Source organism: Panthera uncia, assembly GCF_023721935.1.
Source record: "Panthera uncia isolate 11264 chromosome C1 unlocalized genomic scaffold, Puncia_PCG_1.0 HiC_scaffold_4, whole genome shotgun sequence".
Taxonomy (NCBI): Eukaryota; Metazoa; Chordata; class Mammalia; order Carnivora; family Felidae; genus Panthera; species Panthera uncia.
Genome location: NW_026057585.1, coordinates 15,193,401 through 15,208,836, shown reverse-complemented (window position 1 = coordinate 15,208,836; position 15,436 = coordinate 15,193,401). Strand labels below are relative to the sequence as shown.

The 15,436-nt window shown below is 39.6% G+C and overlaps 1 protein-coding gene and 1 long non-coding RNA gene across 2 annotated transcripts; one reads left to right on the top strand and one right to left on the bottom strand.

Annotated features, from left to right (window-relative positions):
* Window positions 1-2,508: 2,508 nt before the first annotated feature.
* On the bottom strand, window positions 2,509-10,008 carry LOC125912328 (uncharacterized). Its single transcript, XR_007454671.1, has 3 exons — window positions 9,788-10,008; window positions 6,899-7,044; window positions 2,509-2,893 (listed from the first exon to the last, which is right to left on the bottom strand). It is a non-coding gene; the product is annotated as an uncharacterized LOC125912328 (long non-coding RNA).
* On the top strand, window positions 9,965-15,188 carry PRMT6 (protein arginine methyltransferase 6). Its single transcript, XM_049616688.1, has 2 exons — window positions 9,965-11,189; window positions 13,486-15,188. The coding sequence occupies exon 1, from the start codon at window positions 9,966-9,968 to the stop codon at window positions 11,091-11,093; it is 1,128 nt and encodes a 375-aa protein (XP_049472645.1). The 5' UTR covers window position 9,965; the 3' UTR covers window positions 11,094-11,189; window positions 13,486-15,188.
* The last annotated feature ends 248 nt before the right edge of the window (window positions 15,189-15,436 follow it).

Here is a 15,436-nt window from a genome sequence, read left to right as displayed (position 1 = left end):
CAAAAATCCTCAACAAGATATTATCCAAATAGATCCAACATACATTAAAAAAATTATCTCAATGACCAACTGGGATTTATACCTGGCAAGCAAGCCTGGTTCAATATCCGAAAAACAATCAATGTGACTCATCACATCAATAAAAGAAAGGACAAGAACCATATGATCCTCTCAATAGATGCAGAGAAAGCATTTGACAAAATACATCATCCTTTCTTGATAAAAACCCTCAACAAAGTAGGGATAGAAGGATCATACCTCAAGATCATAAAAGCCATATATGAAAGACCCAATGCTAATATCATCCTCAATGGGGAAAACTGAGAGCTTTCCCCCCAAGATCAGGAACAAGACAGGGATGTCCACTCTCGCCACTGTTATTCAACATAATATTGGAAGTCTTAGCCTCTGCAATCAGACAACACAAAGAAATAAAAGGCATCCAAATCGGCCAGGAGGAGGTCAAACTTTCACTCTTCATAGATGACATGATACTCTATATGGAAAACCCAAAAGATTCCACCAAAAAACTGCTAGAACTGATTCATGAATTCAGCAAAGTTGCATAATAGGATCAACTTTGCAACAGAAAGTTGCAACAGAAATCAGTTGATCAACAGAAATCAGTTGCATTCCTATACACCAACAATGAAGCAACAGAAAGAGAAATCAAGGAATCGATCCCATTTACCATTGCATCAAAAACCATAAGATACCTAGGAATAAATCTAACCAGAGGTGAAAAATCTATGCACTGACAACTATAGAAAGCCTATGAAAGAAATTGAAGAAGACACAAAAAAATGGAAAAAGATTCCATGTTCCTGGATAGGAAGAACAAATATTATGAAAATTTCAATACTACCCAAAGCAATCTACATATTCAATGCAATCCCTATCAAAATAACACCAGCATTCTTCACAAAGCTAGAACAAATAATCCTGAAATATGTATGGAACCAGAAAAGACCCCGAAGAGCCAAAGCAATCTTGAAAAAGGAAACCAAAGCAGGAGGCATCACAATCCCAGACTTCAAGCTATACTACAAAGCTGTAATCATCAAGACAGTATGGTACTGGCACAAGAACAGACACTCAGATCAATGGAACAGAATAGAGAACCAAGAAATGGACCCACAAACGTATGGCCAACTAATCTTTGACAAAGCTGGAAAGAATATCCAATGGAATAAAGACAGTCTCTTCAGCAAGTGGTGCTGGGAAAACTGGACAGCGACATGCAGAAGAATGAACCTGGACCACTTTCTTACACCATACACAAAAATAAACTCAAAATGGATGAAAGACCTCAATGTAAGAAAGGAAGCCATCAAAATCCTCAAGGAGAAAGCAGGCAAAAACCTCTTTGATCTTGGCCGCAGCAACTTCTTACTCAACACATTCCCAGAGGCAAGGGAAACAAAAGCAAAAATGAACTACTGGGACCTCATCAAAATAAAAGCTTCTGCATAGCAAAGGGAACAATCAGCAAAACTAAAAGGCAACTGACAGAATGGAGAAGACATACCAGATAAAGGGTTAGTATCCAAACTCTATAAAGAACTGATCAAACTCAACACCCAAAAAACAAAGAATCCAGTGAAGAAATGGGCAAAAGACATGAATAGACACTTCTCCCAAGAAGACATCCAGATAGCCAACTGACACATGAAAAAATGCTCAACATCACTCATCATCAGGGAAATACAAATCGAAACCACAATGAGATACCACCTTACACCTGTAAGAATGACTAACATTAACAACTCAGGCAACAACAGATGTTGGCCAGGATGCGGAGAAAGAGGATCTCTTTTGCATTGCTGGTGGGAATGCAAGCTGGTGCAGCCACTCTGGAAAACAGTATGGAGGTTCCTCAAAAAATTAAAAATAGAACTATCCTACGACCCAGCAATTGCACTACTAGGTATTTATCCAAATGATGGAGGTGTGTTGTTTCAAAGGGGCACATGTACCCCAATGTTTATAGCAGCACTATCAACAATAGCCAAAGTATGGCAAGAGCCCCATTGTCCATGGATGGATGAATGGATAAAGAAGATGTGGTATACATATACAATAGAGTATTATTCAGAAATCAAAAAGAATGAAATCTTGCCATTTGCAATTACATGGATGGAACTAGAGCGTATTATGGTAAGTTAAATTAGTCAGAGAAAGACAAATACCATATGATTTCATTCATATGAGGGCTTTAAGACACAGAACAGATTAACATAAGGGAAGGGAAGCAAAAATAATATAAAAACAGGGAGGGGGACAAAACATAAGAGACTCAAATATGGAGAACAAACAGAGGGGGTTACTAGAAGGGTTGTGGGAGGGTAGATGGGCTAAATGGGTAAGGGCATTAAAGAATCTACTTCTGAAATCATTGTTGCACTATATGCTAATTTGCATGCAAATTAAAAAAAATAAAATTTTAAAAATATTTGTTGAATGAATTAATTAATAATGCATATAAAACATTTAGGCAATGCTAAACACAATAAGTTTTAACTATTATTAGGCACTTAATATATAATAGGATGATAAAAATAAGTTATTTATATAAAGTAGAAAACTTTAAGGGTCAAAAGAACTGTACAAGAAAAAATAACACTACAAAATTCCTTGTAGGAATGATTATTTCCACCTCAGAGGATCTGTACAATAGCAGAAACAGTTAAACAAATTATGGTATATTCATACAATGGAATATTATAAAATAAAGCAATGAAAGTGAAGAGAATACTTCTACACATAGTCACAGGGATGAATCTCACAACCATAATGGTGAGCAAAAGAAATTAGGCACAAGGGAACACATACTGTGTGATCAGATGTACAGGAAGTTCACTGAATCTTTTTATGGTATTACCAGGATATATACCTGTGGAGAAGAGGAAAAGTACAGAATTGGAGGGACACAGGGACACTTCTGTCACTGGTGGTGTTTTAAATATCCTGACCTGGGTGGTGGTTCTCTAACGACCTCATTCTGTACATATATTGTATAAGTCAGCTTTGTTTTTGCTGCAGCAACAACCCCAATATCTCAGTGGCTCACTGTAACAAAAGAATTTGTTCCTTGCTTCCACCACATGGGAGTTGCAATCTAGTTGGCTCTCCTGGGTTTACTTAGGCCCAGTTCCACCTGGCTTTATTCTGAAAGTATTCACTTCTTGGACCCAGACTAGAAAAGTGGTCACTATTTGGAGTGTGCTTCCTCACCTAGCAGGATTCAGAAACTCAACAGTAGTAGGCAATGTGTGCAGCTAGTGGCATTAAAATTTTCTGCTCAGATATGGTCACAGCTTGTTCAAAACTTTGTTTCTGATCTATTTGATACAGTCATCTCCACATGCCGTGAGCTACACCCATAGTTCTCTGAGACATACACTTATTTACAGATATTTCACAATATTTATGAAGCTTCAGTAGGAACACACCCTTTGTCTCTTTACCCAGAACCATTTTCTGCAGCTGAAAAATATTATTTTCAGATGGAATTGAAGTTCCCAGTTGATTTTTAGTTAGTTAAAAGGGAGATGGGGGTGGGTGGGAACAAGAGAATGATTTTTGCTAGAGCCCTCTCCAAGGTCAGAAAGCTTCTTCTGCTGCCCTTGAAGAAGTAAGCTGTCATGTTGTGAGAAAGACTGGGCATGGCATGGAATTGCCAGAAGCCTCTAAAAGCTGAAAGTAGCCCCTATCAGATAATCAGGAAGAGGAAGGAACCTTCATTCCTACAACTGCAAGAAACTGCATTCTGCCAACCATGTGAACTTGATAGAGAATCCCAAGCTCCAAAAAGGAATGTGGCTGGGCTGACATCTTGAGTACAGCCTTGCAGTGCCTGAACTCATGACTCATGGACACTAGGAAATAAAAGAAAAAAAAAGTTTGTTTTAAGTTGCTAAATTTGTAATAATTTGTTTCATAGCAATAGGGGGAAAAAATAGACCTTCCATTCCATGAACTCCACCTGGCCTCACACTGGTCCTGGCACTCTTCGAATTGGTGTGGTTATTCTCAAATTTCGATGTACCAGAACTACCTAAAGGGATATTAGAAGAAAGATTGCAGAACCCTAACCCCAGAGATTCTAATTCATTAGATATAGAGCGGGGTCCACGCTTGTGTGATTTTCCAGGTGATACTATTACTGCTGATCTCGAGGAGAGCCTGGATGGCTTAGTCGGTTAAGCATCTGGCTTCTGATTTTGGCTTAGGTAATGATCTTATGGTTCGTGAGATCAAACCCTGCATCCAGCTCGACACTGACAGTGTGGTGCCTGCTTGGGATTCTCTCTCTCTCCCTCTCTCTCTGCCCCTCCCTTGCTCATGCTGTCTCTCTCGAAATAAATAAACTTAAAAAAAAAAACCTGTTAATCTAGAAACCATACTTTGAGAATCACAGGTCTACTGTGACTACATTTACTTCTATGCATTTTAAATGTCCTCAATAGCAAAATACTATGAGATCATAAGCATCTGGTTGAAGAAAATGGCTGACTTTCTTTATACTGGTTTTCATAAAAGAAAAAAGATAGAGAGGAAGAGCTTATTAAATAATATTCGTTAAGTTTAATATCTAATTTTCTTCAAGCTACCTGATTCTTATTACTCCTGTGGCAGATGAGCAAATTTCCATAGATGCACTGATATATTACTTTTCCCCATATTATAACGAACATTCCTGGGGGTTTTTGTACTATTTCCATTATAGTGGCATGATTTGTAGCAGAAATAGTTAAAATGTCATAGCCAATATTTGTACTTGAAATTGTTAAAATGATGCATTCAATATTTTAAGAGGGCTCAATAAACCAAATTTTAAACCAAATTGATAATTATGGATTACATTCATAATATCTTTGTTGTGACTACCTAAATAATTTAACACAAACATTTTTTAAAAGAATTACAACTATTCATAATAATATCATCAGAGAGGGGTGCCTGGGTGGCTCAGTTGGTTGGGCATCCGATTTCGGCCCAGGTCATGATCTCACGGTTTATGGGTTTGGGTGCCACATCGGGATCTGTGCTGACAGCTCAGAACCTGGACCCTGCTTCAGATTCTGTGTCTCCCTCTCTCTCTGTTCCTCCCCCACTCATGCGCTGTTTCTCTCTGTCTCAAAAATAAATAAACATTAAAAAAAATTTTTTTAAATAATATCATCAGGGAGCTATGAATTTGCTATTCATCTGTTTTAGTATTTGGTTTAATAGCTGGGCCAATACACCATGGAAAGACACTATGTACATCAAGAGAATTACATATACCTATGCTTTTTATGTTTGATGTTCCAATTTGTTTAAACAGAAAAATCATCATCTTTTACCTTCATTTTCCTTTTTTTTTTAATGTTTATTTACTTACTTTTAATCTTTATTTATTTTGGAGAGACAGAGAGAGACAGAATGTGAGTGCGGGAGGGGCAGAGAGAGAGAAAGACACAGAATCTGAAGAGGCTCCAGGCTCTGAGCTGTCAGCACAGAGCCCCATGCGGGGCTCAAACTCACAAGCCGTGAGATCATGACCTGAGCTGAAATCGGACGCTTAACAGACTGAGCCACCCAGGTGCCCCATCTTTTACCTTCATTTTCTACAAAGGTTTGTTTTGGGGTTTTGGGGTTTTTTTGTTTGTTTGTTTAGATAGAAGTGCCTTTTTCAATGCTGACAGCTTCCAAGCAACTATGGAATGGTAAGAACTACATCATTTAATGAATATTCATATCAAAGAGATATTTATAACATTTTTCATGTCATTGCTCCTTTACCCTTTCCCAACACACACTTTGAGAACTACAATGAAATCTTGAAATCCTGAAGGAACTAACTGCCTTCAATTCTAATTCCAGGCTTTAAAATACATTTTTAAACAGACCTTGAAATTAAAGAGGAAAAATTTTTTAAATATTTGTGAGAGGCAATCACACCAGCAAATTCCACAAATAAATTAATATAGGAAAAAATGTGAGAATTAAAAGTGGTATAATAATTTGCTTAAGTAAGGTAATGTAAGAATGGTAAATAAAATAATATTAATACAAAAATATAAGCTCTGTGGAGGTAGAGATTTTTGTCTTTTGTTTCTTGATATGTTCTTTGTTTCTAGAATCTTTTTTTAATGTTTATTTATTTTGAGAGAGAGGGAGAGAGCGAGAGAGGGACATGGGGAGGGCAGAGAGAGAGGGGGAGAGAAAATCCCAAGCAGGCTCCATGCTATCAGCACCAAGCCTGATGTGGGGCTCAATCTTAATCTCACAACCTCAAGATCATGACCCAAGCCAATATCAAGAGTCAGATGCTTAATCAACTGAGCCACCCAGGAGCCCCTGTTTCTAGAATATTTAATGCAGAGGAGAAGTCCAAATGTTTATTGAAAAAATGGATAAATACATCAATGCGTGTGATACAGAAAATCAATCATCTTTCTCCTAGTCATACAAAACACATCTATGATGCCCTGAGCACTCAGGAACAACAATTGAGAATGTCAAAACAGTTCAGATTCCAGCACAATACACTCGATTCTCAATATCAAAGTGAAAAATATAAACTCTTGGTGTTCAAATATACACCATTTAACATGGAAAAGCCAGATATGTAAGTAGCTGTGGTCCAATGGGATAAGTGAAAAAAGAATTATATGTAAGTATTATCAGTCACAGACTGGTTGAAAAAAGCTACAAATAAATGATAACATTTGAACATTATCTAAATAGATGAGTGAGTGGACAAACCCAAAGGAAAGGTACAGAAATGTAAAATTAACAGCACCTTTGGAGAACAAGCTGTGGATTTCAAACTTTCAAACCATAATCTGGAGCAAGAAATACATATATAGTATACTTAAGTGAAACCAGTGAGTATTGAAATAAAACTCACCTGTACTCATTTCATGTACTTGAGATTTTCTATTTCTTCTTTTTTTTTTTTTTTAATGCTGGTAAAGATGTATTAAATCAATTTGAAGATCCATTCATTTGAAAGACATTGGGATTGAGCATCAAATGGATGTGGTGAGTAGACCACTGAAATAAAAACACAAAGAATGCTCTGTCAGCTGAGCTCCAACTCTCCTCCCATCCAGGTGGTTTGCTAGAGCTACACGACGTAGAGGAGAACGATGATCTATGCCCCTTTCCTACTTAAAACAACTCAGTGTGGTAGAAAAGATGAGTAAAGAAATCCCTCTCTATATCAAGCCAATGTGCAGGAGGGGAGAGAGCCACAGGCCATTTCTTCTCTAGTCTGGGCATAAAATGTAGAGCTTAACATTATTCTGTCTAGAAGGGTTAAGAGTGTTTGAAAATAAAGCAACTCTCACACTTGGGAGCATCCTAAATTCAATCTATATCTGGATTTATCTCAGCATTTATCAGAGTCAAATTGTCATACTACGAACTACAAAAAAAACAAAACTCTTCTGCTTCCCCTATGAATAATTAACTATTTAACTATTTCCTATCTATTTCCACAATACTCTTCATTGAAGACTATTTCCTGAGCACTCTATATGCCAGGACCTGTGCTAGTGCTAGGAACTACAATAGGGGGGAAACAAAAGTCCAAGCCTCTTGGAGTTTATATTTTACAAAAAAACAAATACAGAAATAAACTAATACATACAAATAATAAAAGCAGTAAACAATATAAAATAAAGCAATAATCAGTATTAGAAAATAATATTTAAGGCAGCCAAAGAGGGCCTTTATCAGAAGGCAATATGTAAGCTGAGACCTAATGGAGGAGAAGAAGCCACTGAGGTTAAGTACTAACATGAAAAACAACGTTCCAAGCCTAGAAGAGCAGAAGTGAAGACCTGAGCCAGGAAAGAGAACATCTGGAGCCCAGTGAGTTGGGAAGGGTATCATGAGATGAGATTGGAAGTTATCTGAAGTTACTGGATTGTTTCAGGACCTAGAATGGGAAGTTACTGGAGAGTGACATGGTCTAATTTGGGTTTTGTAAAGCTCATTCTTATAGCTACGTGGACAATGGATTGGACACTGGTATGTTTAGAAGCTGAGCCATCTTTTAGGAGACTGATTTCCAGCAAAGGAAAGATGGAAGATTAGACTAGGGTGCTGGCAAGGGAGAAGGAAAAAAAGATGGGCTCAAGATATATTTTGGAGGGAGAACCAATGAAAGTTATATTCAGAATTTTCTTAAAAGATACTATAAGTAAGTGCATTGAAAATTGGTTGGAGGAGTCCGTGCATTTAAAAGGGGAAGGGAAGGATTTGGAGGAAGGAAAGGAGAGGTATGCACTAAGTAACAACCTAGAAGTCATACATTAAAGTGGTCACATTTAAAACTCTAATCCCCTGGCTTGCTCTGTGCCTCTATTTAAAACAACAACAAACAAGCTATCAAACTGGGCAGAAATATAGAAGAGCTGCTTTGAGGACTTGTGGTCTTAAGTGGTTGAGCCCAGGCCATTGAAAAAAGATAATTTTACCCAATGAAAATAATGAAGCAAGATTTAACTAAGATCATCTTAGAAACAGGGGCTGCACATTCAAATTCCCTGGGAAGCTTTTAAAACTATATGCCCAGGCTCCACTGAAATGGTTCTGTTTTGGTAACTTTGAGGTGGGACACAGGGATAGGTATTTCTTAAATGCTACACAGATGATTCTACTGAGCAGCAAGAAGTGAGAGCCCTGAGTTAGAAGTAGAGCCAAGGTTTGTCTGGTCAACAAACCTATTTCGTTAAATAAGAGATTAGTAGAAGGAAGTAAAGGTAAAGGAACTTTTTCCCCAGATGAGGCATATAGGCCCATTGTTTAGATAGACATGGCTTGAGACTACAAGAAAATAAAAGTCAATTTTCCTCAATGTGATTTTTTTGAAGCTGCGAGAAAATTTTATTCTCACAGTGTTAAAAATACAGACACTCATACAGAAATCACATTTTAAAGCTATTTTATTGCTACTATGAACAACAGAGGGAAGAAATTAATAGCTGATAGGTGACTGAAAGAAAAACAGAAGAGGCAGAGTATCAATCTTGTCCAGACAAAATATCACACAGAAAAAAACTGAGTTGCAGTGGAAAAGTGAGCATAAGGGAGGAAGGACTCAGTTATTTCTGAGGGAAAAAGTTTTAATTGGTTACCAGAATACAATTGGCAATGGGTTTCACTGTATCAAATCACCCTTGCTTTTCAACTGTTCTTCATTCTGAACCCTTCCAAGATTTAAATTTTGAATGAGCCACTGAATTACCAGAGCAAGACTGAGTTAAGTAAGTATTCTCCTCAAATAGAGACCAGCAACATAATTCTCAGACTGCAATGAAGATTCCTTGTTGCTGGTGTGGGTGGGTAATTGAAGGCAAGAGTGGTCACACAATCCGTCTTAATCTTTTCAGTTAAGTTGTGCTCTCACCGGAATCAGAACCAAAGTTTTACACCGTGAGAGGTTTTTGTTGTATTTACACCTTCTTTGCACCCTAACGCCATTGAAAACAGAAAAGAAAACGTGAGTGCAATTTTTAAATATCCACCTGGAGAACTTTAAGAGTAGTAATGGTCCAGGTGAGGTGGCAGTATCTGAAGGGCGTCGCCCGGATGATTCGGTGGAATAAAATCAGACACTTGAGCAGACAAGACAAAGTTGAGCAGACAAGACAAACATGGATGTTTAGTCTTGTGCGCGTGTGGGCTTCAGGAAGGGAGTGAAAGCAAAAGGGAATTGAGCTAAGGAAAAGAGGCGTAGGTACAGGTTCGTAAAATCTGGGTATGGTGGGTGGGAAAGAGATTCCTGTACCTCCAAGGAGCAATTAAAAGAGTTGAGTAGAGCTCGGAGGCTTCTAGCTGGCACCTGTGCTGCGAACCCCCAGGAAGTGGGAGGTGCCGGCGCGCACTACAAGTCCCAGAAGCCCCCGCTTCCTGGAGGCCGCGAGGAGCGGCGCAACGCCCGCTGGGAGTCGGTCGGAGCCGCCAAGATGTCGCAGCCCAAGAAAAGAAAGCTTGAGTCGGGGGGCGGCGGCGAAGGAGGGGAGGGAGCTGAGGAGGAAGATGGCGGAGAGCAGGAGGCGGCCCTGCCGCGACCCCGGAGGGCTAGGCGGGAGCGGGACCAGCTGTACTACGAGTGCTACTCGGACATATCCGTCCACGAGGAGATGATTGCGGACCGCGTCCGCACGGATGCCTATCGCCTGGGCATCCTGCGGAACTGGTCAGCACTGCGGGGCAAGACTGTGCTGGACGTGGGCGCGGGCACCGGCATTCTTAGCATCTTTTGTGTGCAGGCCGGGGCCCGGCGCGTGTACGCGGTGGAGGCCAGCGCCATCTGGCAACAGGCCCGGGAGGTGGTGCGGCTCAACGGCCTGGAGGACCGGGTGCACGTCTTGCCGGGGCCAGTGGAGACGGTGGAGTTGCCGGAGCAGGTGGATGCCATCGTGAGCGAGTGGATGGGCTACGGACTCTTGCACGAGTCCATGCTGAGCTCTGTGCTCCACGCGCGGACCAAATGGCTGAAGGAGGGCGGTCTTCTCCTGCCGGCTTCCGCCGAGCTCTTCGTGGCGCCCATCAGCGACCAGATGCTGGAGTTGCGCCTAGGCTTCTGGAGCCAGGTGAAGCAGCTCTATGGTGTGGACATGAGCTGCCTGGAGAGCTTCGCCACTCGCTGCCTTATGGGCCACTCGGAGATCGTGGTGCAGGGTTTGTCTGGGGAGGATGTACTGGCCCGGCCGCAGCGCTTTGCTCAGCTGGAGCTGGCCCGCACCGGCCTGGAGCAGGAGCTGGAGGCTGGGGTGGGTGGACGCTTCCGCTTCAGTTGCTACGGCTCGGCGCCCATGCACGGCTTTGCCATCTGGTTCCAGGTGACCTTCCCCGGAGGGGACTCGGAGAAACCGCTGGTGCTGTCCACTTCGCCTTTTCATCCGGTCACGCACTGGAAGCAGGCACTCCTCTACCTGAACGAACCTGTGCAAGTGGAACAAGATACGGACATTTCCGGAGAGATCACGCTGCTGCCCTCCCGGGATAACCACCGTCTCCTGCGCGTGCTGCTGCGCTACAAAGTAGGCGACCAGGAGGAGAAGACCAAAGACTTTGCCATGGAGGACTGATCGTTGCCTTTTCTCCCAACTACCTCCCGAATCTGCAGGACCCGCGTGGTAGAGGCGGAGGGGGGTTCGGAGGAGAAAGGGAGATTCCACGTGCAAGTAGGGGGCAATACCTTCTGTCTCCTTTTTCCCCCTTGGCTTCTGGGGAGGGAGAGTGACTTGCCTCTCTTCGAGATTCTTCTGTCGATATTTATTTAAAAAGCAAATCCCGAGGCCCCCAACTTTGGAAACAGCTTGTTTATCAATGGGCTTTGTTGAGCCTTAAAAGCATGTGGTACCAAGCACTTGTATTTCTATTTCTTTTGTTACACGGGAAGAAAGCAAAAACACAGAAGAAAATATAAGTTTATGAAGGCTCCATGCACATCCCTGACACCTCACATTTAAATCTGTAGCCAGGGAGAACAGTAAAGGGTTTTGTTAGAGTACATAAATTTCCAGTATGACTTAAATAGCTCTCCAGAGCCATATTCTATCATTCTCTGAATTCCCTCCTTTCCTAGGTGCCTCTAGGCTTCAGTACTTCTCCCTCATTGTTTTTTAAATAAGCTTTGCTGCTGGTAATGAGAGGGAGGAGAAAGAGGAAGCAGTTTGAATAACCCTGTTCTTACACTTACTACTTCCATAGGGTGCTAAAAAGTTGGAACACTTTTCTCCATTGAGTAAAATTGGCTGTATACAGTTGTGTGGCATACCCAAGAAACCTAGAAGGTAGATGTAGGAGAAAAGATCTAAAGATGGTGAAGTTAGTATGGATTTTTTAATTCTTATCTTTTAAGACTTAAACAAGGAAATGTTTTATTTCATATTTGTTACATAATAAAGTTTTGTGTGATTCTTACTAAACAGGCTGATAGAAGGTTTTTCTGAACCTGACCCAAGGGTTTATTCATCATTTGGGGTAAATTATTTAGCCTCTCTAAATGAAGGAAAATATTTTCCCAGCTGGAGAAGTGCACTCATTTAAACTCTCATCTAAAGAGATCATGTGATCTGGCCTACTTACATCAAATGAAATTTCCTTTTTTTAGAGGTTTTTTTTTTGTTTTTTTTTTCCTTTCTTTTTAGCTCAGCCAAATGTGAAAGTTGTGAATTTAGGAAAATCATTTGTAATGAAGTGTGAGTCATGTTATCAAATTTATTTCACGGATGTTTCCCTCCTTATCCCTGTGGCAAATAAAACATTGGCATTCATTCTATTTTTATAGATGAAGTAAGAAGTCTTGTGTACTGTGACTTATAATGCTTTTTGCCTTTTTAATATTGTCAATTCTTAAGAGTGTTACAACCCCTTCAGAATATAGTTTAAGGGTAATTTATGCTTGATGTAGCTTTTTTCTTCATACTGGTAGCTTGTATGCTAATAGAAAACAGGTGTGAAAAAGTGGTCTTCTGAAATAGTCTAACATAGTTTTTTGTTCATTGTAACCAAGTTTTCTCTTTTATTCATCGCATATTAAGGTACTAAAGTATTATAACTAATTTGCTAAAATTTAGCGTTAACACATGAGATCTTCAGTTATGAAGGGAAACATACAAAATCATGACGTTATAAGATCCTTGAATAGCAAGCAACAGTAGTGATAGTTGTCACCATTTTGATAGTTAACAGTCTATATAAATGGAACAGTCATAGCAAGCTGGGCCTGATTTAAGCTGGAGATCTAATCTAGGTCCTTTTTTTTTTAGGGTGAACAGCTTTTTTTAAGTTGAACATGTATTTAGAATTTTATTGTATGGTTTTGAATAAATTTCTAATATTTTTTAACTTCCTATAACAATCCCTTTACTGTTTGGGCAAACAAAAGCATTCTCCCCGAATTCCATTTTTTTAAATATAGTATATCTTTTATAAATCTATGTATACTATAGAGTTCTCATCACCAGTGTAAGCATGCAAAGAACACCAATTAAAACTTAGGGTAACCATAGAAGTGGAAATGATTTCATACTTAGGCAAAGTAAGCTGTAATATTCTTATAACTGTTTCCCAAAAGAAAAATGAATGGTAATTAAAAAAATATAGCTACTAAAGCAATTAGTGGAGAGGCAGCATAGCATAGGATTAAAAGCTAGGACTTGAACCAGACATATCCTGCTGGTACCTAGGCTCCACCACTCTTTAACCCTGTGAACTTGGGCAAAATACTTAACTTCTGTTCCTCTCCAGTGTTCTCATGCAAAATGTAAAACAATCATGCATGCTCCATAGAAATGTGACACATGTGATACATGTGGTTAATACATGTAAGGATATAATGCCTGGTACACAGTAAGATCTTAGTGATTCCTAGCTGTTGTAATTACAGAAAAGTGCTATGCAAACCTGAAGCATTTGGACACCTATAAAATGTACCACAGAATAAATATTCAACATTTTGATTTTTTTTTACAGGTGTTTGGCAGTATCAGCATGGCTTTGTATGATGAGCAATGTATGACTGGACACCAGATGATCCAAAGGAAGTCCAAGCCCTTTGGAGTGACAACATTTCCAGAAGGATGAGAATGTGACCTGCTCCAATATCCAGGCACTGTTCAGTCTCTGTGTGAACTGGCACTGATTGCCTAGGGTCATTTGGGCCACAGGAAGAACTGTCAGCCCTAAGAAGAGAAAGAAACGGTGAAGTTCTACCTGCTTTTTTGAGACAGCTTACATTTATTTAGCACTGTGAAACTTTCCAAATATTTACATTCACTGGACCAATGGACATTTTATTGAGAATACCAGGTAACAGTCATTGTGAGAAGCACTTAGGATACAAACCAATAAAACATAGCTTTTGCTTCCAAATAGATGTGTTCATAGGATGAACCAGAAAGAAAAATACATAAATGATAACGGGCTAAAGACTTGGGGTGGTGTAAGTGTTAGGAAAGGCAGGTCACTTTACATAGTAGGAAAAAGACTTTGTTACTGAAGGATGCCTATGGTTACATAGCCAGTTCTTGACAGTTGAACACAAGTATTTCAGTTCCTACCCCCAAACAACCTCTTAATTTAAGAAGGTTCCATTGGGATATAAGTCATAGGCCTCAAAGAGCCAACATAGGATCTCAAGGTTGACAATTACTAATTACTAGGGACTTGTGAAACATACCGTGTACTCGTTTCCCTAAGAGGGCTAATCAAGTGTGGCATTCTTTCTGAAGCCTCCAGGAGAAAATTCTCAATGCAGTAGCAAACAAAAGTAGATACATCCTGCCATTTTGGTTATAGGTACTTTGTGCTTGAGATCAGAGAGGCATCCAATGAGGTGTTCACTAATTTAATGATTTCATAAACACCAACTATCTAACAAGTTCTATGATAAATAAGCAAATGGTACTCTCAACTGGAATACAAGAGGGGAATAAAATCACCTAGACCAGTAATTTGCATACATTATTTAACCTGGAAGAATTCAATCCAGCTAAATCTTAACCTCTGCTGAAGCAAGAATGAGAAGCCAGCCCTTTTGTCAATTGTAACCTTAAAATTCCTCTCAAGTGCAGAATTCCTCTCTATGTTACTTATTACATAGATTATGAGGACCTCACAGAAAGATATGATGTAAAGAGGAAGATGATATAATGAGACTATTCCTCAAAACTTTGCATATGCATGTAGGATGAGACATTTGAAACAAAAAATCTGGATCTACCTAAGCACAAAATTGTAATAAAAACTAAGACATGACCAGTAACATTGGAATTGTGCTCCTCTGGGAGCTTTGATGATTAAGTTCATTATTTATAATAACTTGGAATAAAGACTGATGAATTTTTTAGTTGATTGGGTAGCTTTTTAACTTCCAACAAATGCAGAAAGCTGTAAGGAAGGAAAAAAATTCCTCCTTTGTTCATGCTGCCCCCTGAACAAAAAGGAAGGTGGGGTGGAGGTAAATCTTCCCCACACTTTTTTAAAGTGCTTTACCAGTGTTCTTGCAATCAGATGAAAGAGGTACTTGTGAAAACCTTCCCAGTCTGTAATATTTTGCACTAAAAATGGCGAACTTCAGGGAAAATTAGTTTGGGTGGACAATTAAAACTTATGTAACTTTGTAACCAAGAGTACTAAGAATACCAATAAAGATAGCAGCAGTTAAAAAAAAAAAAGATGCTAGTCCTAATAATACTGCAGTAAATAAGATAGTGTGATGGAAGAAAAAAAGGAAGAGTTACTGAGAAAGCAGAATGCACAAAAATGGATTGAAGGTATAATAAACATTTCAGGACACAGCATGTGGCCAAACAGTGCCAAGAGGAAGAATATAGGGTGTGACAGGTTTTTTGACTCGCATCAACTGTGTCCATATACCTTATGTCAGGTGGTTGTTGCCTGGTGAGAGGAGTCAACCGACTAA